Source organism: Euleptes europaea, chromosome 5, assembly GCF_029931775.1.
Source record: "Euleptes europaea isolate rEulEur1 chromosome 5, rEulEur1.hap1, whole genome shotgun sequence".
NCBI lineage: Eukaryota > Metazoa > Chordata > Lepidosauria > Squamata > Sphaerodactylidae > Euleptes > Euleptes europaea.
This window is the reverse complement of record NC_079316.1, coordinates 56,324,467-56,351,283: the sequence shown is the minus strand read 5'-3', so window position 1 is coordinate 56,351,283 and position 26,817 is coordinate 56,324,467. Positions and strand designations below refer to the sequence as shown.

At 43.2% G+C, this 26,817-nt stretch overlaps 1 protein-coding gene across 1 annotated transcript in view; it reads left to right on the top strand.

The window, feature by feature from the left end:
* The first annotated feature begins 3,097 nt into the window (after positions 1-3,097).
* COL17A1 (collagen type XVII alpha 1 chain) overlaps positions 3,098-26,817 on the top strand; it is a 73,884-nt gene continuing 50,164 nt past the window's right edge. Inside the window, exons 1-17 of the mRNA XM_056850448.1 lie at positions 3,098-3,160; positions 3,554-3,598; positions 5,317-5,415; positions 6,571-6,705; positions 7,774-7,821; positions 8,118-8,153; positions 8,796-8,843; positions 9,715-9,858; positions 11,670-11,825; positions 14,622-14,693; positions 15,365-15,436; positions 16,993-17,070; positions 19,789-19,950; positions 22,480-22,569; positions 23,528-23,572; positions 25,369-25,518; positions 26,251-26,454. Of these exons, the coding sequence (XP_056706426.1) occupies positions 3,109-3,160; positions 3,554-3,598; positions 5,317-5,415; positions 6,571-6,705; positions 7,774-7,821; positions 8,118-8,153; positions 8,796-8,843; positions 9,715-9,858; positions 11,670-11,825; positions 14,622-14,693; positions 15,365-15,436; positions 16,993-17,070; positions 19,789-19,950; positions 22,480-22,569; positions 23,528-23,572; positions 25,369-25,518; positions 26,251-26,454 (1,636 nt within the window). The 5' untranslated portion in view covers positions 3,098-3,108. The remainder of the gene's footprint in view (positions 3,161-3,553; positions 3,599-5,316; positions 5,416-6,570; positions 6,706-7,773; positions 7,822-8,117; positions 8,154-8,795; positions 8,844-9,714; positions 9,859-11,669; positions 11,826-14,621; positions 14,694-15,364; positions 15,437-16,992; positions 17,071-19,788; positions 19,951-22,479; positions 22,570-23,527; positions 23,573-25,368; positions 25,519-26,250; positions 26,455-26,817) is intronic.

The following is a 26,817-nucleotide window of genomic DNA, read 5'->3' as shown; positions in this document are numbered from 1 at the left end:
TGTTGGGTTTGGTGGGGAGGAGACAGAAAGAGAATTTTCCAGCTCATCATAGCATGTATGGCCAGGTACCGTCTGCAATCCTGAAAGCCCACATCAAGCAAATAAAAGGATGCATGTAATAAGCTTAAGCAAGACAAGACAGAAGCTAAAATAGCAAGGCTGGGATGCTAAGCCAGAGCCAAAACCTTCCCAAAGACTGGGCTGGGTTTGGCTCCAGGGCTTTATTGTTCTGCCCTTCTAGCTGCATCTTTCAAGCACCCTCCGTCAATGTCAGTGCTTGTTTGGTCTGAACTCCTATTATGACTCTGATTGTGAGTCATATGTTAAGAAGCTATGGGTTTGTCAAAGCTTCAGGCGTCGCTTATCCTGAGGAAGAGAGCGCAGCTATGAGCAGGAAAAGCCTTATGTGGTTTTAGAGAGGCAACGTGAGTGGATTTACCCTGCAGTTCACTTCACAATCCTCACCTAGGAAAATGTGTGCATATCATCAGATATGAAACATAGTGAGAGGTCTGATTTTGCCACAACCATATGGATGAGGCAGCTGTTGTGGGCATCTTTTAGCCAATGTGACCTGAGGGAAAATTCCTTCCCAGCTTAACATTTGGACATCAATCAGTCCCTGAACATGAGACCCCATCTTTAAAGTCATTCCAAAGCCAACTGTATTGGGCTACCAGCTAACTTGACATGTGGCTTGATGTTCCCAATGATGTGCACATGCTGGTAGTGGAAGGGCATAAATCAAGACTGTATGGGTTGGGGCCTTTCGCCCCCTCCCCCAAGCCATGCTCCTGAACATCAGAGAAGAAATCACAGGATACCCTTAATCAGTTTATCCAACTGTAGCTTGAATCCAATGAGGTTCTTCATTGCTACAAATGTTTAAGAGAGTGTTCAAAATTGTTTATGTCTCTATTTAATACTTAAAATCGTGGGCACAATCCAACCCAAGTTAACACTTTTAAGCTGTGGTTTCTTCATTCCTTTAACTGTTCTGGGAGAGTGTTCCAGGATTTTACACCTGTCTTTGTTTAAAATCATGGGCACAGCCCAACCAAAGTTAATCAATTCTAAGCCCTGTGGGGTTTTTTTATTCAGAGAAAGATAAAGATAAACCCCTCCCAACTGAAATCACAAAGTGAGCCCCATGGTGCAGAGTGGTAAGCTGCAGTATTGCAGTGAAAAGCTCTGCTCACAGCCTGAGTTTGATCCTGACGGAAGTTGGTTTCAGGTAGCCAGCTCAAGGTTGACTCAGCCTTCCATCCTTCCGAGGTCAGTCAAATGAGAACCCAGCTTGCTGGGGGGTAAAGTGTAAATGACGGGGGAAGGCAATGGCTGCTTTGGAAGATGGATTCTATGGCATTATGCCAAACTGAGGTCCTGCACCTTCCCAAACCCCTCCCTCCCCTCCACCCCCAAAATCGCCAGGTATTTCTCAACCCAGAGCTGGCAACCATTACAAATGGGGCAAATAGCACCCTCCCAGGGCTGTTTTACATTCAGAAAGTGGAATGGGGGGAGCCTTAAGCATGCTTTGGTCCTGATCTAATGTGTGTGTCTGGGAGCTGAGTTCCCGGCAGGGAACTCACAGCACACATCTGATATAGAGCTACCAAGTTCCCTGACCAGCAGGAGCTTTGTTGAGTTGTGTCTGGGGTGCGAAGATCTGCACAGTGTGAGCGGCATGATGGCATCACTTCCAGGTTTACCCCAGAAGCACCAGCATTGCATGGAATGCTCTATCGCATTCCTTAAAAAAAAAACCTATGGAAACCACAGAGGTTTTTTGGGGGGGAGTGCTAGAGCGTCGCTGGCATTGCTCCCCCACAGGTGGCCTACTTTTGCTTGTCGGCCAGCTGAGGGGCGGCGGGCAGCCCTGTGAGTTGGTGGGCGACTGCCTGCCGCCTCCGGGCAATTGGGAACCCTAATCTGTTAGGACATCCTTGGGGCAGATCTGAGCACCCTGCAAGGACTGTATAACATGAAGTTGGGCCCTAAATGACACCTTCCTCTGGTACTTGCTTTCTCCACACAGTTTTTCTCTCTGACCTAAACCAGTTATTATTTACTAGGAAAACAATAGCCTCCAGTTTTATATGCTTTCTACTTTCACTGTCATTAGATATAAATAAGAACATGATTAGTATTGTTATGAGCAGTCTTATTGAGCTTTTGGCAGGGTTGATAACCTCCAGAGATTAGTTCCTCTGGAGAAAATGCCAGCTTTGGAGAGAGGACTCTGTGGCATTATACCCTGTTAAGGTCCCTCTCCTTCCCAAACCCCACCCTGTTTTTTGGTATATTCTTACCGGTAACATGGGGGGGGGGATCTATTAAATTCTTGCTTCTTTTTCAAAATTAGCTCTGGTGTTTCTTTTTCATTGTTTTTATTTTTGCATGGTTTTATGTAAATGTTCTTATTTTTGTTTTTGGTTCATTGTAAGCTTCCCTGAATGCCTTTTAAGTAAAGGGTCAGGGTATAAATCTTATAAATAAATGTGAAAATTTGCTTGGGTTTAATATAAACAATTTATATTAACATCAGAACTGCTTTAGTTTTCTGTTACAGAAAGAATTTGAAAAGTAAATCAGAAAAAAAAAGTAGCCTGGCTAAATATTTACCACTAGAAGGCACTTTTGCTTAATGCTGTTTCTTAAACTTTATGAAATTGTGTGTTCCCTAACCCCAGTCTAGAAACTTGATTACAAGGGCTGATATCTTTTGATTTCAAAAATTCTGTCCCCTGAGCAGAGTATGCGCATTTTTAAGGACAAGGGAAGGATCTAAGGAAACAATAACTCAGAATATATATTGCGTGCTGAGTGAAAGAAACTAGTTCCTGTTTATTTTTTAAATTGTTCGTGTTTTTAATTTTCAGTACCGTCTATGGCCTTTATACAGTTGATGGGTTCTCATAAAATCCCATGAAGTGCACATTCAGTGAATGCTTACAATCTGCAGTTCCAAGATGCCCCATTGCTTTGTATTCTACCCCCTTGTTGACAAGGGAGGAAAGCCTATGAGCTTCTTAGCCACTATTGCACAGCAGCAGTCGGGGGTCAGGAATATGCTAACCCTTGTCTTTACCTTCAGGTAGCAATGATATGGATGCTGTAAAGAAAAATAAGCGGGATGGAACAGAAGTCACAGAGAGACGTAAGTGAAATACTTTCTAGAAATGCCTGGATCTTCCAACTAGTTCCCTCAGCCTATGTAAAGATAAACGGTAGCACACAGTCACTTTCCCCCTTAATTCTCACGTGCTTTAATAGTCTTCTGAAAGTATCCTCTCCCCATTACAGTAATTTAACATGTGCTTGTTTCCCAGTGTTTTTCATCATGTAGTAATGTCCTATTTTATCACTTTTTTAAAAGCCAGTTTACTACCTAAATGTAATAAACTGGAGAGGGGAGTTATTTTATCCTGACATTTCCACTACACAATCTGTTTCACAGTACCTGTTCAATAGGTCTCATGCAGGACAATTATCTAGTGTACTATACCTCATGTCCTTATCATGATGAAACCTCATTGTATTCTTTTTACAGTTATCACAGAAACTGTTACCACCAGACTGACATCTCTTCCCCCAAGTAAGTGGCAGGTGTTCAGAATTCAGAATGGGTGTACGTCGCAAGTATCCACCTTGTTTTTGTCTATCTGTTCTTCCTTTTCACAAGTCCCTCATGCATTTATGTCCCCAGGGTCTTAGTTCCCAAGGGGAAATTAAATCGTATCAAATTTAAATGCTCTTTTCAAATGCTACCTGATTATCAAGAAATACAATCGTGACTCTAAGGCAGCAAGTCTCTTTAGCCCCACTGTGTGTATGCTTCACTTAGCTCATAGAAGTTGACATGGCTCAAAATAATATATGGAATGAGATGCTGAAGGGGCAATGTCAGCTTGGTTAAAAAAATTGACCTCCATCTTCCATTATTCTTCAAACATTTAGACCATGTTTTACTTCAAACTGTTGATAGGAGTGGTAGTGTCTTTAGTTTGGGGGAATTTAACTTTCCCCTCACAACATCATCTTGGAAGGATCTGAAGCTACAATGGGATATGACATTGACCAAAGTGTTTGGTTGGTTTTGACACCTGGTACCCTCTATGCCCAGTGTTTCCAACTGTCCATCATGACCAATGATAGACTGGTTTAATGAGGCGTGGTCCAGATGTCTTTGTAAATCATCTGTTCTGAACATAGCTGTATTAAGGATGCTTAGACACCCACTGGTTCAGTTTGCCAGTATCAGTCAGGGAGCCCATATATCAAAAGGCCACTTGGTTGCTGTTTGGCATGAACAGGAAACTTCTCACTGCAACCCACCCTTGGGGATGGGGGTGGGGGTGGGAATCAGAAGCCACATCTCAGCTGACTGGGTGATCAGCTGCTAAACACCTCCTTGTCCCCAGCCCAGGCAACTTCACAGTATCCCAGCAGGGATGTAGCAGAATTTCCCAGGATAAGGGGAAATTTAGCTGAGATCAGCTGAGAGCCAATTTCCAAAGTTAGCAACACCAGGGCAGCTGTAAACCTGCTTGCGGATGCTCAAATCACGCGGTGCCAAGGAGAAGAGATCTAAGGCTTGGCTCAGGTGGGATTGTGGCAGTCAAAAACAGTATGTTCGGCTGGCAAACTAAATTGAGACCAAGTTCTCAGAAGCCTTCTCTCCATATAATAACCCCAAACCTCAAATGTCAAAGCATTAACATGGTGGCAATAGCAGCACAGTTTTTGAGGTGGTGATGTGTGAGAACTGTACCAATAAGTGTTTTCCACTGCTAGCTAGTAACAAGGGCTGACAAGGAGTGACAAAGGCTGTTTCCGTTGTTTGGTTGTTAATATATACCACTGATACGATTCTCTTACCAGAACAATTGTCTGCACCGTTATTCAATGTTCCTTTTAATAGGATGGACACCACTCTCCATGCCCTGACCTGGATGGCCCAGGCTAGCTTGATCTCATCAGATCTCAGAAGCTAAGCAGGGTCAGCCCTGGTTAGTATTTGGATAGGAGACCACCAAGGAATACCAGGGTTGCTGTGTAGAGGAAGGCACTGGCAAACCACCTCTGGGTTGCCGTAAGTCGGTTGCGACTTGACGGCACTTTACACACACACACAACCACTCTCCATCCCCCAAACTCCATCTGTTCCTCATTTTAATTTAAAAAAATAACAATTTCTGAAAACAAAAATAAACAGCAGAGAATCTGCCACATTAAAGAGCTCTGTGCTCTCAGCTGCAATGTTTTTTCAGCCTTTCCTTATGCAGAGCGTTTCATTTTGCATTTGTCTGACAGAAGGAGGTGGTAACAGTGGGCTCAAAACAACAGCCTACAGTGGAGGAAGTGGAGTGGAAAAGAGGATGTATACCCATGGCAGCAGTTACGTCACGTCCAGTAAGTGGTCCTTAAATTGACAGCAAATGTGAACATGAATGAAGACATAAATGGAAATGAGTAGAAAGAAGAGTGAATCATAGATAATTTTATAAGTGGCAAATGAGCAGAAGACATGAGCAGAAAGAACCTTTCAGCGGCCACGGATGGCATGTCCAAGTCATGCTGTGGTGCCTCCAAAGCTGTTTCATGGCTGCCAAAAGGTAAAAATGGGACTTTTTGCCCCATAGAGAACAGCGATGCTGCACCTACTAAAAAGCAGTCACAGCAATGCTGTTCTCAACGCTGGCATTCCAGGCCGAATGCGGACAGGAAGCTGCCTACAGGCAGCTCCACCCCTGCACGCCCCCCGGGACACCCCCCGGAACATCAGCTTGGGGATTTGCGCCGGTGGGACGACCCTGGGTTGTCCTTCAGTGTTACTCCTCTGAAGATGCCTGCCACAGCTGCTGGCGAAACGTCAGGAAAGAAAATACCAAGACCACAGTCACACAGCCCGGATAACCTACAAGAACCAATTTAGGATGGTCTTGGTAGGATTAGGCTGAGTCATTAGACAAGATGAGACTGGATCTTCCCACTATTCCTTTGTAGCCACACACAACCTTAGTGCAGACTAAGGCCATGTGGAGAGGGAAGAGTGGCTTTAATTCTTCCAAACTGCAGTTTCACTTATCAAAACCACCTTCTCCATACTGGTGTGAGTCTTTGAAGGAAGAAAAAAAATGTGCATCAAGTGCCTAACTTGTTTCTAACAGCAGTGTGGGATGGGCAGTTTTAATAACATGAAGCCATGTAAGGATGGAAGGGTAATCCTCCTCCCCTAACCTCAAGGCTCTAGGATCTGGACCATGAATGGTTGTAACTGAGTTTTAAAAACTCTGGAGCAATTCAGTAATAGATCTCTGTTTATGCATCTCCTCTAGCTTAACCATAGAGCAGCAATCCTATATGCATTTACTTAAAAGTAAACTCCACTGAAATCAGCAGGGGGTGAGTTAACATGCGTTGGGTTGGGCTGCAAATTCATCCCCTCTTGTACATTTTAAAAGACCGAATTAGATTTTGTGACTGAATCACAGACATCACTTATTTCCATGATAGTCCAATCCATTGCACATGTCTCATATATCTGAGGAGGCTTTGTTTCATCAGCAGGTGGAAATGCTAGAATGAATGCCTCCTCTTCCTCCTACAAGCAAGCCATTTCTCCTTCCTCTACTCTTCCCAAATCACCTGGGTCAACCTTTGAGCGAAAAACCTATACCACCCGCCATGCAACATATGAAGGTATCATAGACTATGACCAGGAAATAGGGGAGGGAGGAGGGATGTATTTATTAATTATCCCAAGTATTCTAATTCATTAGCTTGCAGTTGCCATGTATGCTAGCTAGATCTCAGGCATATGGTACCCATTTACTCTTTCAATGTCCTGCTGTGTGCTGTAGTGAAAGAACAAGAAAATACTGCTGTGTCTATTCATACCCTTTCAGAATGTCAAGACATATCATGGTCGAGATTTATTTATTTATTTTACAGCATTTGTAGTCCCTCTTTCTCATTCCACTCAGCAACAGCAAAAGTTATCACATTTTTGATGAGCTAATTTTACCTAACTGTTCCAAATTAATCTTCTGAATACATCCTCCAAGTGTTGTTTTTAAATCCAAATCAAAGCATTTGTTGCTCTGGATTACATATTCAGGGCATGGCACAATATACAACATATTGGACTGCCTTGCATTTAAAAATAGGTAATAAAGTTTTAAAGAGTGAGAGCTGGTGTATCAGTTTAGCTAAGGGCCTCCCTACACAATACATTGTTCCTCGTTGTGTTCCTATCTCTGTCCAGAGCACTGTCAAGAAGATGTGCTTAGGGAGTTGAGTTTCCAAGAGAAACTTCATTCCCATGTGGACATACAGAAAGGGAGAAACAGGCCTCCCCACAGCCATTTTCACTGGTGAAAATGGTGTGGTAGGGAAATTGGAAGCCCCTCCTCCTCCCTCACAGTGTTGCAGAGCCCAGTGAGGTAACCCAGCGCTTTTTAGGTAAGTGAACCTACTTTATACAAGTTGTTATGTGTGACCATGAGCCAGGTCAGGCACCAGTGTCCCAACTTGTGTCACTCATAATGCCTAGTTTGGCTCTAAGCCTTCCTCTGCGCCATTTTCTTGGCCAGAAATGCCCCTGCAGAGCCACATACATTGATTGTATCAGGAAAATACCGGTAGTGCAGGGAAAGGGTTTACAAGGCTGTTGTAAGGGTTACAAGAAGATCATGTATGTGAAATAGTTTGAACAGTTGAAAGCCCTGTAGAAATGCTAAGTGTGAAACGACATCACTTTTTCCACAGGGAGCTCCAGTGCAAATTCATCTCCAGAGTGTCCAAGAAAAGATTTGGGTATGTTTCTCTGTTATTAATGCTGTGACGGCCAATTTGAGGACACGTGCCCATTAATGCCTCACGGTCAGGTAGTTTAAAATTCTGTGTTTGACAAATCACCATATTCTTTGACTGGAACAAATTATGCAAGCTAGATAGATGTGCTTAATTGTCTTTCTTAGTTTCAGTGCAAAATCTTTTATTGAAATATATGACATTTATGTAATAATTGGGACTGTAGTGTTGTTGTTATTTCAGCTTTCCAAAATATATTTCCAACAATGGAATTTAACATGACTTTTTGGTTTTCACAGGTTCATCTGCCACCAGAGGGCGAAGCCAAACCCGAGGTAAGCTATAATATCTACCTCAATATAACTTTGCTGGAATTCTAAGAGCCAGTGTACATGTGCCGAAGGGGGGTGGAATTTTTGAGCATTTACATATTCTGCTATGCATAGATTATAATACCAAAAAATACCTTGAAGTGATCACACAATCATATCAAAAATATTGTTTGCATTAATTTAATCGATGTACGCATGTCAGGGAGTGAGTGCACTGTCAGTCTATAAGAAAAAATAGTTATGGGCTGAAAAATGTAATAAATGTCACATGTGCCAAAGCCAAGATAAATTTTAGACAATTTCCAAGTTAAACACAGAATGGAGTGCAGAGTGAACAATCAGAATAGGATACAGAGACTGGTGTGAGAGATGAAGGAGTACAAATATGAACACAGTGTAGTAAAACAGACATTTTAAAATAACATTTCTTATTACCATTTCAGCATAATCATGTAAGAACAATATGTTAATCAACTAATGTAAGTGTGTGTGTGCTTGTGTTTACGTGCACATGCTAGCCCAAGCCACAATATCAGTCAACAGGAATGGAAATTTGGAGGTCTGGAGGCTCACGTACAGGACCTTGAGTTACCAGTACATCTCCCACTTCACAATGAACCTTTCCTTTCCTTTTGTCCTGCACAGAGAGTGAAATCCGAGTAAGGCTGCAGAGTGCTTCTCCATCAACCAGGTGTAAGTGTTACGGCTGTTTTTCTGGGTTTGAACAAAGGTAGCTGGATCTCCTCTTGGTTAATAATTCATGTGGTTTCAACAACGACCTCTTCCTTGGACCATTTGCTTGTCTTCTTATTTTTCCATGATGTCATAAAATATTTTCCTAAGCTGTGGATTGGTAAAGGTTTGAAGGATCACAAAAATATATAAGGTTAGGGAAGAGAGGGTGGCCTGGTCTGAAAGTTTTTTTTAAAAATCCTCTCCTACCTATAAAGATTTAGCTCATCCTTTTAATAAGGAGCTAAGTGTAGCATAGATGGCTCTCAATCTTTTTATCATCATAAAGAACTCTGTGAGGTAGGTTAACTTGAGGGAGATTGTCAAACACAAGGTCACCCTGTGAGAGTTTTATGACTGAGTGGGATTTGGACCTGGTCCTGGTTGTAGGCTCTACCCACTACATTATGTCATCTTGGAGAGCAAGGAGTCCTGGTAGAAAAGAACAAGAGTCCAGTAGCACCTTAAAGACTAACAAAAATTTTGGTAGAAGTGAGGCAAACCTCACTTCTTCAGTTGTGGCTCATGAAAGCTCATACCGTGCTAGAAATTTTGTTAGTCTTTAAGGTGCTACTGGACTCTTACTCTTTTCTACTGCTATTGACAGACTAACATGGCTGCCCATTGTGAAGGAGTCCTGGTTTTAGAATAGGGCTGCCAGAACTAAACCATCCATCAGTTATTTCTAAGATGCAAAGCAATAAAGCATTCCATTCCCTACTGAGGTTATCAGATTTTTCAGAGTTGAAATAATTTATTACAACTTCAGCTGTGGCCAGCATTTGGAAAACAGTGTTTGCACTTATGCCTCAATATCACTTGTTTCTTTCAGGGACAGAACTGGATGATGTTAAGCGACTTCTTCGGGGAAGTCGCTCAGCAAGTGCCAGCCCAACACGATCCTCATCAAGCACACTCCCTATACCCAAGAAAGCTGTTGTGGAAACCAAAATGGTTACAGAGAGCTCCCAGTCAGGTACCTCATTGTTAGACTGTGAATCCGGCCAACGAAATACTGAAGTACTCAAAAGATTCTACCACTTTTGTATCAAATCACAGAACAATGTAGTGAGAGTATCAGATGCCACAAAAGTAACCCTAAGGGCTAAACTACATATTATTCTGGGGTCCATGTGCAGATCCCACAGATCTTTGACTTAGCTACTAAAATAACTGCTGAGAGGAGGAGGCACTGGGAAGAAGGGGGCTAACTCTCCCTCTGGTTCCATTTCTCTGATCAGAAATGCCCCAACCAGGCTGCTTTTAACCCCAGCAGGGGAAAAGACAGGTCACTTTTATCGCTGTTTCCCCCCCCCACCCCCACCCCCCCAATGCTTAAAGAAGCCAGGAAGGAAGGCATTTCAGACTGGAAAATGGTGCATGGGAAAAGATTTAAATCCCTCTGATCCATATCACTATTTTCCCCTGCTGCCTTTGCGGTGAAATGATGTATTTGGGAAGCTGAATTTGGATCCCCACCATCACATATAGCTTGGTCTTTTACTTTTAGGCCATAACAGTGCAAAGAAGGTAAAAGCTGATTACAAGATTGCCTAACATTCCCTAAATGGAGCAAATCGTAGCACTTTCAGTCTATAATTTAATCTACATGGAACTGGTGACACCACAAGAAACCTTTTTTATATTGGCTTCTTCAGGAATAGGTCTAAGGAAAAGCTTCCCCCCCCCAGTGCCAGCCAATAGAGATCAGTTCACCTGAAGAAAATGGCCACTTTGACAATTGGACTCTATGGCATTGAAGTCCCTCCCCTCCCCAAACCCCGCCCTCCTCAGGCTATGCCTCAAAAACTTCCCACCGGTGGTGAAGAGGGACCTGGTAACCCTAGTTGGCACAGCCTTGGTTTATTGTCCTTAGTCCTCTTCATTGAAGCTGTCTTCCTGGTGTCAGCTTTTCAAACGTTTCTTCTTGCAACATATTCTACTACCAGGTTTCTTGAGGTTCAGAGAGAGGCAAGAGTCTGAACCTGAAAAACAAGGGATTCTGATTGACAGATCAGGGGGTGGAGTCTAGTGGGATAAGGGTGGGCCCCAGTGGAGGGATCTACTATAGCAAGGGCAGATGGTAACACCTGGAGAGTTGGAAAAGAGCCTGGCTGTACATAGGTACATGGTGAAGAGCAAATACAAGATCAAGCCAAGTAGAAAGTAGCCTGCTTCTTCGAGTCTGGCATACAAATGTAGCAGCTTCCCTATGGTGTACATCTAACCTGCAGTTTCTGTAAGACTTACTGCTTTAAAAATTAAAAGCTGGGATTCAGAGTACCTGGCAGATTGGGTTAAGAGATCATTATAATGCTTCAGTGATCCAGCGATTGCAAATTTTTAAAAAGGCTCTCCAGTGGTGGGGGTCAGCAGCATTCATGGGGAGGGGGCTGAGGCAAGGAAAATGGTGCCGATGTGAGTAGAACCTTCAAAAATCTGGACCTTCCTATCCACACAGTGTGCAAAGGCACTTCAACTATGACATTTCCAAAAAGGTCATATTAAACCCGGATCCCATCACACCAGGGGAAAAGTTGGAAATGTGGACTAATAAGGGAAAACATCATGTGGATCCTCCCCCCTCCAAGATGCCTGCTCCAGTTTGGATGACAAGTCAGACTCTGTGCTGACTTTGGAATCAACCCCTAAAACGTTTTTAGAATACTAGAACATAATGTTTTACACTGTGCAGTTCATATGAGATGCACAGAATATACCATGCCTTCTAATTATTAAATTCTGTACAAATCTGATTTTGGATCTCCCTTATTGTTTTTCCCCCAGTATCAGGGATATATGATACAGCCATCTTGAATGCTGCCCTCCCAACATATATGTGGTCCTCCACCCTGCCTGCAGGGTCAACTCTTGGTGGCTACCATAACAACATGACCCAGAGCTCATCGCTGATCAACACTGCAGCTCATTCTACGGGATCAGGTACACATGCATTGCAGAACACAATGGATGTTACACAGGATCTGGTATCATTTTTCTCAGAATAATGGGACAACTAATTATGTGATGGACACAAGATATTTTAAAGGCTAAAGAGAAAGAATAAAGATAAGAAGGTTAACCATCTAAATCAATTTTTATGTATTTTATTTTTGTCTTCCAGCTGCCCCCAATTAGGTTCACAGTTTGCTTTTGTTTTCAAGGTCTAGTTCAGTGATGGCGAACCTTTTAGAGACCAAGTGCCCGAACTGCAACCCAAAACCCACTTATTTATCGCGAAGTGCCAACACAGCTTGAAGTCCACATGGGGCTAGGGGTTGCCAGGTCCCTCTTTGCCACCTGTGGGAGGTTTTTGGGGCAGAGCCTGAGGATGGTGGGGCTTGGGGAGGGACTTCAATGCCATAGAGTCCAATTGCCAAAGCGGCCATTTTCTCCAGGTGAACTGAAATAGCAGATCTCCTGCTACTACCTGGAGGTTGGCAACCCTGCATGGGTGGCCGAGCGGAGGAAGGAAAGCAGCTGGAGCATAGCCCCCACCCCTTCAGTTTGGTTCTTTTTCCAACTGTTATCGTCATACCAATTTAAAAAAGACTGTTATGCGGGGGGGGGGCTGATGGTGGGGACAGCCCTCTGCACGTGCTCAGAGGCACCTTCGGTTGCATGAACGAGCAGAGTGGAAACCCAAGCTAAGCGAAGGGCTTGGCTCCAGCACAAATGCCAGGCGGGCCCCCATTCAGCCCTCACTGCCAACCCCCTGCCATGCAGTCACCAACCAGCCCGCCGCAGATGGCCGCCCAGGCGTCCCACTCCTGGTCCAGCCCCGTCCTGGCTCCGCTTCTTCCAGTCCTCAGCAGAAGGCTCGTCATTGTCTTCACTTCCGGAGTGCGCAGCCGGCAACTGCGGAGAAGGCAGTAGGAAGGAGCCCGGCGCTTCCTAGAGGAGCTGTAAAGGCACCGCTGGTCCCCAGCCTCCTCAGCCGGGGGAACGAACTCAGGCAAACTCTGTGCTGGGGCAACGGCTTGCGTGCCCACAGAGAGGGCTCTGAGTGCCACCTCTGGCACTCGTGCCATAGGTTCGCCACCACTGGTCTAGTTTATACTAGGTATACTTTACTAAACCCATCCTTCCATTTTAATAGCTATTAAAAGTTTGTTATTGTTATTAAACAATTATACACCCACTTCAATCCAGATTCACACCTAGATTTGGTATGGTAACAGCCTTGGTTACTCTGACTAATATTCTTCATAGGAGAATGGCAGGGGGTGTATGTTGAGGTTGATTTTCCCAGACATCTTGGCAACCTTCTATACCATTGACTATGATATCCTTCTGGAGAAGCTGGCTGGATCGGAAGTAAGGTGGCACCATACCTCAGTGATCCTCTTTCTACTCTGCTGGTTATTTCCAGAAGGTGGTTTTGAGGACCTGTGCTCAGACCCGTAGCATTTTTGCTATGGGATTCTGCAAGGGTACCTCTTGTCCCCCATTTGGTTTAACATCTACATGGGAGAGATTATTCAGGGGTTTGGTGTGAGATACCACCAATATGCAGATAACACTGTTTTCCCCTAATAGCTGAATTGGGGGTGGGGGTGAGTCTGAGGAAGTCCTGAATAAATGCTTGGAGAAGGCAATAGGGTGGGTGAGGGCTACTAAACAGAGGTTCAGCCCAGATAAGACAGGTGTTGTTGGTCAATGACAAAGTCACTTGAGGACTGAGGAATCAACTTATATGGGACTGGGTTGCAATCCCCCTGAGGAAGTTAGATCACAGTTTGGGGATGCTGCTGAATCCTGGCCTGCTGTTGAAAGCTCATGGCTCCCTGTAGCACATAGCACATTTGGCTGATGTTCAGAAAGCATGATTTGTCCATGGTGTTCTGATTACAACCAGATGAACGGTCTTTAAAAGTGGTCCAGAAAATTCAGATGGTTCAGAATGTGGTGGCCAGGGTGATAGTGAGGGCTGGGTACAGAGATCATATCATCCTTATGTTGAAAGATCTGCACTGGCTGCCCATTTGTTTCTGGGCACATTTCAAAGTGTTGAGTCTTACCTTTAAGGTCATAAGCAGCTTGGGTCCAGGGGCACTTTAAAGAGCACCTCCTCTGTACTGTTCTGCTCACAAGATAAGATCATCTGACCTAGCCCTTGTCTCTGATACAGGGGTCTGAAATGGGTGTCCACAGGGCATTCTCAGTGGTGGCACCTCACCTTTGGAATGTCCCCCACCTTGAGATTTGCCTTGTGCCCATGTTATTGCCTTTTAGGTGATAGGCTGAAACATTTCTGTTTACCTAAGTTTTTAACTGAAGTTTTATCCCATCAGTTTGTTGTTTTATTTTTAATTATCTTAGCCTGTGTTTTTCTCTTATTCTATATTTTAATGGTCTACTTATTTCATGCTTTTTGTTTTATTGGCTTCTGGTTTTATATATATGGATGGTTTTACTGTTGGGGGCTTATTGAGTTTTTAACTGTTTTAATGACATTAATTTGATTATTTTATCTTTTTGTTGGTCAAGCAGGTGGCTGGAAAGGCAGCATATAAATGTTCTAGATAAATAAGTAAATGAAACTTGAAATGTGATAACAAAAAACAGAATGACTGAAGTGACCAAATAAGCAACCACTTGTAATGACCTGCAGATTTAATGAGTTAATTTATCATATTTCAATTCTTACACTCTTATGTGGTACAAACAGTAGTAGAAATCATTTCAAAATATCAGGGTGAGAAATTATACTACTTTATTCTTCACTTTCCCCTGCAGTGTTTGGAGTCCCAAACAATCTGGCTCCCAGCTCCCCCAGTCTGAATGCAGGCCTCAGCACTTCTTCAACAGGTGTGTTTTCTCCATCTTTCCTCTTTACCTTTTCAAGAAGCATTAGGAGAGCACGCTAGATAAGATTATTCTCCCTTCTCCAGTCCCTCATGTTAGTGGCACCAGAGATCAAGTACATCACGAGTAATCCAGTTTGCTTCATTGGATTTACTCCATATTTGTGCCTCTTTAAACAGGGTTGCTCATGCTAGCTGGATGGTTATAGGCATCTGGGCATATCTGAGAAAGTAATATAAACCGTGTATCAAACACATAGAGCCAGTGTGGTGTAGTGGTTAAGGTGTCAGACTAGGATCTGGGAAACCCAGGTTTGAATCCCCACTCTGCCATTGCTGGGTGACCTTGGGCCAGTCACATACTCTCAGCCTCAACCCTGGCAAGTATTTGGATGGAAGACCTCACCAAGGAATAACAGGGCCATGAAGTGGAGACAGGAAATGGCAAACCACCTTTGAACATCTCTTGCCTTGAAAACCCTATGGGGTTGTCGTAAGTAAGCTTTGACTTGATGACAAAAAAATATATCAAACCCATGATGAACCAACCAATTTGCTGGCTATAGTACTGCAAAAGCTTTCAATATCTGGAGATGGTGCCCTTAAGAAAGACCCTGTGACTATGTTTGCTGTTTTAATAAACATGAACCTCATCCTAGGACATTTTCTTTTTAGTATTTGGTGTTCAAAACAACCTGGCTCCAAGCACGTATGCTGCTACCAACAGTGGAACTACGACCTCAACAGGTCAGTAACTCCTATTATCAACCTATAAGCAGGGACCTGTGAAATTCGTGTGTGTGTGCACACGCACATGTGTGAATTCCATCCTCTCCCTCCCCCCTGCTGGCCACTCACAGCTAAGCTGCCCGCTTTCAACACTGCCACCACTGGCTCCCACTCTTCCCCCCACCCTCCTGCAACTGCCTACTCACTTGCCTGCAGTGCTGGGGGTGATGGGGGTGGCAGCTTCCACTTCTCCTCACCAGCTGGTACACACAGTGGCAGAGGGGCGGCACCAGATGGGGGGAGGGGACTGCTGAAACACGGGTGCTGGCTGCAGGTGCTTTGGCTTTCTTCCTGGTCCAAATGCCACTGGCACCGAGTACCTGCCATCTCCATCCACTCTCTGCTTTCCTTCCTTATAGGATGGGATGGAAGGAGGGGTGGAAGTAGCAGCAGAAGCCCTAACACTGATGAACCACCTTCCCTGACCACCATCAGCTTTTCCTCCTAGTGGTGAGGAAAGAGGAGGGAAGGGTAGTTATGGCAGCCCAAACATCACCAGTGCTCAGCACATGCCTTCCCCAGTGCTCACACTTGACATTGCACTGCCGCAGACAGTGCTTCTCCAGTTTGGGGGATCCTTTAATCCCCCCAATTGTTTTTAAAATGTTTGTGTTTTTTCTGCAAACTGGGGGTTCCTCCGGGGTTGGAGAAGAATGTCTCCTGTGTGAAACTGGCCCCACTGGCTCTATCCATTCGCACAAGAGTCAGGTTCAGAATTTGGTATAGGATTTGGGATGAGCCATTCTTAGTGTCTGACAAGGATTTATTTTTTAACCAAAAAGGATACACATAGATGAGGGGCCCTAATAACTGCAGCATCTCCATTCTTATCTTGTTGGCTCTGGAACTTCACTTATTTTCAGTACCAGAGGTGTGCTGGGAGAAAAATCCTAAAAGCTGCAGAACATGGTTAAGTAAGGAGGAACAGGGGAAGTGTTTTGTTTCCCTTACTCACATGCTGTTTTGTTTTAAAAAGATAGACGTCCCCCAATCACCTGCTTTAGACATCCCCCAATTACCTGCTTTAGACATGAACCCATGGACACATATACAGATAAACATGGATCACCTAACTGCATCTAGTTTGGCCCTGAAAGTCAAGAAGAACTCAGAGTGCAGAATGATTCCTCCTGTTTGCAGGTTCAACGAAAACTTTGATTGTTAGAATGTTTTTTAAAGAGCCAAAATCATGATCGCCAAACATGTTCAACTTACTGATGAATGTCAGTTTTAAAATGATGTTAATATTGGCTTATGTTTTGTCATGAAATACCCCATTTCCCTTTTTATTCCAGGCAATCAAAATAGGTAGTAATTGTCACCTCAACAATCAGATCAAGCTATATATTGAAGTATTATTATAATTATTAATTAGTACTTCTTCCTATGTTCCTTTATTTCCTGTTTGGTACTACCAGTGCTGGGGAAGGCAGCCATCTAAAAATCTCCCTTTGGCTTCTAGTAATTTGAAGAAGTGAATTGAAGAAGTGTTCTCTTCCTCCCCCCCCTTTTAGCAGCATATGGATTAAAGAAAAATACTACCCAGAACTCCGGTGTGACTAGTACTGGCGTTTCCACCTCGTCTACAACAGGTGAGTCTGTCTCTTGTCTCACTGGCTGTGGAAAGTACTCTCCACATAATCAATGGGGCTTTTTGCAGTGGAGAGCCATACACATGTATGTCATGTGTATGGGGAGGGGTTGGTTACCTGTCACTAGCGATTTCACAGGCAACCGGGTAAGTGCACCTTACAATCTCAGCCCACATCATTCATAGCAGTAACAGCATTTCTGTACTAGCTGAGACGAAGGAAAGAATCACATTTTATCAGGGACTGTATTTGACTGTGGCAAAAAAAGGTAAAATCAATGTGACAGAGACTTTTTTTCTAAAACATTAACACTGCATTTTGATCCTGTCTGCAATAAAAACCACAACTAACATAATTAATTCTAAACTTTGATTTACAGAATAGTTACTGTGTGGGATAGGACTAGTTTAGCTGAGAGCTGGTGGGATCCTGACCTAACGGATTATTAACTATCATATGTATAACAGATGTTTTAAGTTCCTATGCGCTTCTTTACCATGCAGAATATAATTTAATTCTTGTTTCCCCCCAGTTTATCTAAACTTTCCATTAGTGGCTTTGTTATTTACTTATCCTTTAAATAAATATAAAAAGAGAATGTTTATGAAAATGATCATATGTATCAAAGGTCCACTTACATGCATCGTTTCTGTCAGACATCGGCAGTACAATCCTACACAGGGTTAACCCTGCTAAGCCCAATTTCAATCTTTAGAATTACTTTAATTTGTAATTGTTAAGTACCTCTATTGATCCTACCAGTCTACTTTGCGGGCATGGGTTTGTGTCACAAAATCACAAGTAGTCTTTTGAGTCTTAGACTTTTCAAAGTAAAACATGTCTCTTTTTTCGGTGGCCCCAGTAGCCATTGGTGTAACGTGAAATCTGTTTTGTACCTAACATGGCCTAACCTAATTCGGACTGCCTCCAACCAGAAGCAGAGTTCTGAGGAACTGAAGATGCTTGCTCATGGCAACGTGGCATTTTAGTTGCTGCCCTACAGTTGCATTTGGATGTTGGTTAGAAGGACTTCTTTCTGGTTGATGGCATTGTTGAGCAACAAGAAACCCCACCATTGGCCATGTTGTTAACCACATTGTCCACTAGATGCAGCTGTTGCTGTTTGAAGTAAAAAAAATAAAATAAAGGCATTGCATGTTCAGATGGTTGGAGACAAAATTTATCTTCGCCCCAATGCCAGTTTTGTAACAGTTTCCCTCAAAGCGGAGCAGCGTCTGATTTACACCAGACTATCTAATTGGAAAATTAAATCCAATGTCTTCAATTACAACTTTGTCCAGAAAATTTCCACAGAAACTGTTCTACATGGTGAATAGATCAAAGGGCAGAGATCATTTTCACTTGCTATTTGATTGCACGACAGGCCTATGCCGGATATAGCAGAATTCCTTTATGGCTTCAGAACATTCTCAGGACTAATGGAAATCTTTGGCCGATCAGTATTAGGGAAAAGATGCTCGACCCATTCACTATAAGCACCTTCCCTGGGCACACCCTTCTTCTTACGTCAGGCCCGAAGACGGACAGAGACTGGCTTTCTGCTCCCGCCACCGCAGCCAAAATCCACCCCTCCCTCACTTCTCTGAAGGTGGGATGGGGCGGTCTTGTCAGGATTTGTAACTCTTTCACTCCTACATAACTTCCTGTTGTAACCATTTTTATATGTTTCTGCATTATTGATGCTGATACTCGTAATGCCTTTTCTATTATTTATTATTTTAATTTATTTATTTTTAGACTTATATCCCGCCCTTTCTCCTGGCCAAAGCCGGGCTCGGGGCGGCTAACATCAGATAAAAACTCCATAAAAGACAATAAAATTAAATTTCTGATTAAAAGGTATCAGATTCTCTTCAATTAATATAGGGGGAAATTTACCACCAAATGCTGAAGTGTAAATATTAGCCTGATATTTGCTGTTGGAGGAAAAGGCCAAATGACTTCAGCAGACTTGATTTGGGATACAGTCTCCTCACCTATTTTGGACTGGGTTGCCCTTTCCATCTTCAGTAAGGCTCCAGTGCCTTTAACAATGACAAGAGGCACCAATTCAATGGGTGGAGCTTTTCCGAGCACAGAGATATATTGTTATGGAAATATTTACAAATGCTGCCATCAACCTTCCATACTCCTTTTAAAGTCATAGGAATTGTGCTAGAGAAAAGTCAGTAATCCTGTTTTAAAATTTGTTTAAATCCAGTATTTGAGGAGTTGTAAACCACTTTCTGGGAACTAAATGCCAAAAGCCAAAATTTGTATCATTTGTATCAAATGTATCATTCCACTCTACTAATATAATGGTGGTGTGTTTCTTTGGTGCAAGGAGCCTTCCTTCAATGAACAGGGTTGCCAGCTCTGGGTTGGGAAATACTTGGAGATTTGGGGGGTGGAGCATGAGGAGGGTGGGGTTTGGGGAGGGGAGGGACATCAACGGGTATAATGCCATAGAGTCCACCTTCCCAAGCAGACATTTTCTCCAGGTGAACTGATCTCTGTTGACCGGAGATCAGTTGTAATAGCTGGAGATCTCTAGCGACCACCTGGAGGCTGACAACCCTACCAATGCAAGAGTCTCATCCTGAAGCTGAAAAGAAGTAGTGGGATTTCTTTCTGCCACAAATACGACAGGCCGTTGCACATCAGATGCACATGATCATTTCTCTTGGCTTAACTTCTGATTTTGGCTTTGCCTTCCAGCCACCGCTATGGGTTCCCAGAATGATGACATCCTACGCAAGGACTGCAAATTTCTGCTCCTCGAGAAAGAGAACGTGGCCCCCAAGAAAGAGGTGGAGCTGCTGATCATGACAAAGGACAGTGGGAAAGTCTTCAGTGCATCCAGCACAGGTCTCAATGGAGGTCAGTTTTCTCATAGCACATGCTGTCACATAACACACTGTCACATAATCATACTGGTGACTTATGCTCAATTCACATAGCACCACAGTGGCCTCAGAGCCACCTCCTAGTAACTCAGTTTCATAGCATTTCACAAAGGTCTAAAATGGGTGGGGAACGTCAGGCCTGGGGGCCGTTTAAGGCCCTCGAAGTCATTTGGTCTGGCCCTTCATGGGTCCTGGCAGATCTCTAGCTCAGAAGGATCTAAGACTGGTGATCCGCCCCCTCCCACAGACAGGAATAGCCTCTATTCAAGGCAGATGTGAGTTTATTTTGCCGAGAAAAGGAACCTTTTCCCCCCCTTGCAGAAGAGTCGTTAGCTATAGAGCTGCTAGGACCGCCCAAGAAACTGTGTTAACCCTTTCCCACCCGGGCCACAGAGAAACGTATTTCCTCTGTACTACAAGAGGACTGGTGGTGGAAGTGGCGACAATGGAGGGGTTAAAGGAGGCAGGGCCAGAATGCGCGGGGAAGGGGGGCAAGTTCTTAGCAAGTGTGTCCTCATTTCATCCCTGCAACAGACCATCCTGTGCCACCAGGTGGGCGAGTATGCCTGCCTGCTTGCCTGCGCGGCGGGGGTCATCTGGGGCAGCTGCCTGCTTGGGGCTAGGTCGGCTAATTTTTAAGTTGATCATTCTGTATGGCCGCGAACGATGTTATAAATATCCAAATGGCCCTTGGCAGAAAAAAGGTTCCTCACCCCTGGTCTAAAAGAAGGTAGTGTTGTTTACTTTTTATTTTGAGATAGCTTGCTTGCATCATAAAAACTTCTCAAGTCAGCTCATCATCAATCACAAGAAATACAATAAAACCAATAAAATTAAACTCAGGGGGTGAGAGCCAGTGACTCCCTTCTGCTAAGTGAAGAGTCTTTTTTCTTCTTCCTCCAGATCAAGGCTCCTTATTTAGTTGAAGAGTGTTATTATATCTAACTCATTAATTACAAAATGAAAACCAGCATCATTAGAATTCCAACATTAAAATTTTCAGCCAAATAAGAGCTGCAGCAGCAGATAAGGAGGGTAACAGAAACATAACCCAGAGTTTTAAGTATCACTGAATGCCTGCAAAAATAAGAAAGTCTTCACCCGGCACCTAAAACTCAGAAGGGTAAATGTCCACTGAATGGTTGCAGGGAGGGAATTTCACAGATGAGGTGCAATTCCTCACTCTGGTAACTAATTTTTACCCAGTTGATTCCTTCCCACACACATCTTGCCCCCTCTGCCACATTCTTGCACTACTGTGGCAACATATGAGTTGGTGCTACTATAAATTTGCTCAAGGAACTTTTCAGTGTTTATTTATGCTCCCTTAACCACATCCCACAAGTTTCAAAGGATGGAGATTCCCACCAAAGTGTTTATGGAGTCTATGTGGACATGTTGTGGGGATCAAACAAAATATTCTGCTATACCACTTCTGGTTTACTGCCAAGTACCCTAATCTGACAGCTCCCATTGAGATATGTCCTCAGGGCCTATTCACACGGACATGCTACTTATGGGAATATTGTTTAATAAACTTGCCCATGCTGGTTCACAGCCTGTGTACAACCTTTATACCTACATTTTGCTGTGTGCAGGATTCATTTTCTGAGTACTTGCGGTTGAATTTGCACATGGTGGGCCATCTGTCCAATGGAAATTAGCATGAACAAAACGTTATTCTGGCTACCCATGCCCAAATGATCATGTGATCAGCTCTCAGACTGATATTTCATGTTATCCCTCTATTAATTGTGCATTTGTCATAAAGTAATATCAGTACTATTCATGAATGGGCACCATTTTTTCATTGCCTCCCCAAACCTGCATTCAACCTGATTATGTCTCTCAACATATTGGTGGTGGTAAGTGCCAGCAAGTTGCAGCTTATGGTGACCCCCATAGGGTTTTCAACGCAAGAGAGATTCAGAGGTGATTTGCCATTGCCTGTCTCTGCGTAGTGAACCTGGTATCCCTTGGTGGTCTCCCATCCAAACACTGACCAGGGCTGACCCTGCTTAACTTCAGAGATCTGATGAGGTTGGACTAACCTGGGCCATCCAGGTCAGGGCCTCAACATACTAGATTTTGCTAATTTTACACAAATTAGTAAATGGGATATATGTACTGATAAACCTGGTAAAGAGTGGATTAACGTTTCTGATGGCCAGTGATGTGATCCTAGAATAAGAAAGCCAATATAAATAAGAGGGAAGTTTGTTTACTGTCAGTGGAACAGGGGCAGTTTATGCAAGCTGAGTTTGAGGTCTGTGGCCCTCTGCTCCAGTTGAGCGCCGCTTGTTTTAATTTAATTGACTAATAACTGGGAACTGGTTTGAAAATGTATAAAGTTTATTGCTTATTATGGTTTTATGATACTGTATGTTATTGATGATGTTAGCCGCCCTGAGCCTGGCCTTGGCCAGGGATGGAGGACGGGATTTAATAAAATAAATAAATACATAATTAGCACCAAAAGTGTTTTGTTTTGGGCCCTCTACAGGTTATTGTGCTGAAGACACCCTGAAGAAAGAAAAGCAGGCTATTTCTTCCTCTTATGCTGGAGATTCCTTCCTCAAATCAGAAACAAATGGTAAATCTTTAATTCTCTGCCTGATGTGAAAAATTAGGGACCCTTCACACACAAGATTTTTCTACACTGGTGTAGAAATAAATGTATGCACCTGAGTATGCCATCATGCCCAAGAAGCTCAGTGTGTCTGTTTTATCTATTCTGGGAACTCACTGATTCTTATTGTTTCCGAACACACATACACAGAGAGAGAGTCTTTTCCCTCTATACTCAAGGATACTTGTGCAAGAAAATACATGTGCTGAAAACAGGGCTTTGCCAAGTGCATGCTAGAATGCATTTTAGGGACAAAATATGATACATGGAGAACCAAATGCAATTCACCTTCCCTGGCCCTGTAGCTTTTGGTGCATCCTGAGAACTTTTTGCACTAAGAATAACCTTACTTTTTTTTTTTGCTGGCAAGTCACAGCTGACTTATGGCAACTCTGGAGGGTTTTCAAGGCAAGAGATGCTCAGAGGTGGTATTCCTTGGTGGTCTCCCATCCAAATATTACTCAGGGCCTATTATCATCCAAGATCTAGCCTAGGCTATCCAAGTCAGGGCTACACCCTTCTAAGCCTATTTGATTTGTGCTGGATTGTCTCGTCTACATAAGATAGCACTATAGAATGCCTTGTAGTCTAATGCTGACCAAACCTCTGCATTCACCTCCTTTTTCTTGTGCAACTTCCCAACCACGTTCCGCAGGGCGATGCCTCTCATGAGAATTCATTAGCGTCTTGAGCAGTTAACAGGTTTTTTAATTTCCCTGTGGAGTGGAGAATGTATTCTAAGACTTGCCATACAACGCGGTGTCCCCGTTCTTGGACCAAGAAAACCCTAGTGCAGCTATTTTTCTCAATGTCCTTGTTTGGACTGGCAGCTGTTGCATCAGTTTAAAATTCATTTAAAGCCAATAGTGTGGCTTTGTGTGGGAAGACACAAACTCCTTTGTTGTTGTTCTTGTTATAACAGGAAGACTGCAGTCTGTTTCAACAAAGGACAAAGCCACTTATGCAGGTGAGTACACTTTCCCTTAGAAAAGAAGCATAGATTTTTGAGCAAATAAATGTGTTAGGTCTTTTAAAATCTTTTAAGGAAGAGCTATTCAAAGGAGGCCTTTTTAAAGAAAAGGGCCCAGATGCCTCTTATATGGCTCTAGAGATTGGTGCACTAATAGCTGGTGTGCAGAGCTGGGCTACAGCCCAAAATACATTTGCTTCATAATAGGGTTATTAAAGAATATGATATGTATATTAGGTGCCATCAGATCCCAACCAACTTATGGTGACCCCAGCAACGCACTTTCAAGGCAAGTGAGAAGCAGAGGTGGTTTGCCATTACCTTCTTCTGCAGAGCCTTCCTTTGTAGTTTCCTATCCAAGTACTGACCCTGCTTATCTTCTGAGATCGGGCTATACCGTGCCTCCTTCCCTCCAAAGAATATGTTACTCTCCAGTGTAAGCATTCTAATGTATGGGGACTACAGCCAGGGGGCACAATCCTGCAGGACTCCTGCCCACGACTCTTTAAAATGAACAGATGCACAAAGAATTCCTTCCCATCTTGAATATTTATTTTCCTTTTTATAGTTTATCTTCCCTACCAAGACTCAAGGCAGATTACACAGTGTAAAACAATGGAATCAAATAGCTTAAGACATCCAGTAAACAACGCAAAAGGACTACAACAGAGTTCAGAAAATAATCTCCGGGCTCCTTCCTGTTGAACAGCTGCTGGAGCTGCTTTTTTAGAGTGGCTCCACAATTGCCGCAGCAGTTATGTTTGCTTCAGATACCCCAGTGTTATGCTGCTGTTTCTTGCAGCCAAAACATAAATTGTGGATAACAGACACATATCTTTAAACATGTCTTTGGCTGCAATCAAGGCTGCCTGGCTTTTGTGGCTGTTTATGCATGTGCATCTGTTGCTCACACTTCAGATGTTTGCCTGGTATAACACCAGTGAACTCATAGTGAACACAACTACTGCATAAAAAGTGGAGCCTCTTTTACAGTGTAGTCCTAAGCAGAGTTAAACCATTTAAGCCCTTTGACTTCAATGGACTTAGAAGGATGTAACTCCACTTAAGATTGCATGGTTAGTCACTTGCTTATTTTCCACCCACCATCTTGCCTCCGTGCATCATGTTTCTAGACATCCGAAAATGGATAACAGAAATTCCGTGTTAGTCAGTTGGAGTATGGAAGGATCCTGAAGAGAGGCTGGGGTAGAGTTGGGCAGATCCTCCCCCTTAACACTGAAAATACTTTGAAAGATATTGGAAGCCTTAGCCATTTGGAAAATTTAAAATGAAATGTGTGTGTGTATGTTGCAAAATAACATGATTCCCAATCATTCCTGTGTATTCATGGACAAAACAGCAACTTAACATCCATTATGCCAATAATATTAATGTCCAAAATTCATCATAGTGTTCTCCTATGTGTTTAAAGCACTTCTCATACATTTTCTTAGTAATCCTTATCAGAATCCTTTATGATAGATCTGATGTCTTCATTGTGAGAACTATTGGGCAATTAATAGTAGGTCGAGGAAGTTGTAGAATTACAATTTCTGGAAGTTGTTAAGAGAACTTGATTCCAAATTGAGTTATTCAAATGTGATAGGAATAGGAACACAATTTGACAGGTTGTTTCTGTTATGTATTTTTAATTTTTAAATTAAATATAAACATTTTTAAAGGCTGCATGACCGTCTCTGTGGGGCATCTTGGATTCCCTTCCGACTTTGAGCTTTTGTGAATCACATCACCAAATAAACACTTTTTACTGCTCTGGTTCTTTTCCACTATAGAAATCCAGCGTGATGATGGCTGTGGAGGGGCAGGTGCTGCTCCAGCCTGGTGCCCTTGTGCCTCCTGTTGTAGCTGGTGGAAGTGGCTCCTCGGCTTGCTCCTGGCCTGGCTCCTTCTACTTGGTCTGCTTTTTGGGCTTATTGCTCTAGGTAAGAGGTTACAAATAAGGTTACCAGGTCCCTCTTCACCACTGGTGGGAGGTTTTTGGGGCGAAGCCTGAGGAGGGCGGGATTTGGGGAAGGGAGGGACTCCAATGCCGTAGAGTCCAATTCCAAAGCGGCCATTTTCTCCAGGTGAACTCATCTCTATCAGCTGTAGATCAGTTGTAATAGCAGGAGATCCCCAGCTAGTACCTGGAGATTGGCAAGTGTAGGATAAGTTGCAACTAAGGAAGAGTGTAACTTCGTGCCTTCGCCATATGACTAGTGAGGGGGTCAAAGCAAATGAGGATAGTGGGATAATAGGCACAACAATCCCCATTTTAAGTCTCTGCTTTTTTATTTAGGATTTTTCATGGCTGGGATAAATCCAGGGACAACCAGATGCTAGTGTATTTTTCCCCTAATGAACAGTGCTGGAAGTGTATCCATCCCTGATTGAACTAATTATGCAATTTTGCCTCATCCAGTGGATTGACCCATCTGGTTGGTTAGCCACACAGGTTACTTGGGGTTGTAGACGTAAACAGCCAGCTCTGTAATTCTCTGTTGTATCTTCTCTCTGAAGGCATTTTGTGTTCCATAGAATTCAACTCTGATTTGGACCGAGTGGCGGCATAGAGGGATAAAAGCCGTATCTTTAGTCTACAAATAGATATAACTAGAGATGGTGGATTTGACCAAGGACCATTTAAGCCTTTTGTTTTTAATCTAAATTTTCAGCGGAGGAAGTGAGGAAGCTGAGATCCCGTGTGGAGAGCCTTGAATCCCGTGCCGGCTACTGGCAGGGTAATTCTGATATTGTGGAAAATGTGCACGTCAGCAAGGTTGGACAGTTTGCCAAACATTCATTAAGTCTGGGTGATATGAATGAAGACCAGCTATGGCTATTCATGAAGAAGAGGCTGGATGCAGAGAGAAATCAAGGTGAGGAACCCCCCCAAATTCTATGAGGATAGGCAGTGAAAAGATGTATTTATCAGGAACTATTCTGATTCTTGAAACACACTACTTTGTTTTCTGACAATGTAATCTGTATGGAGGGAGAGATAGGTGGAACTATGTAAGCTTTGAGCTCAGTCCAGCCTTAACCTATCTATCTGTTGCACAAAAGGAGGTAGACAGTTATTATTATTATTATTATTTATTTTATTATTTAATAGATTTATAACCTGCCCTCCCCAGTCAAAGCCAGGCTCAGGGAGGGAACAACATTAAAACAACATAGCAATAAAATACATTAAAACCTTTAAAATCCCAAATTATTCTAAAATCATTAACACAAGGCAC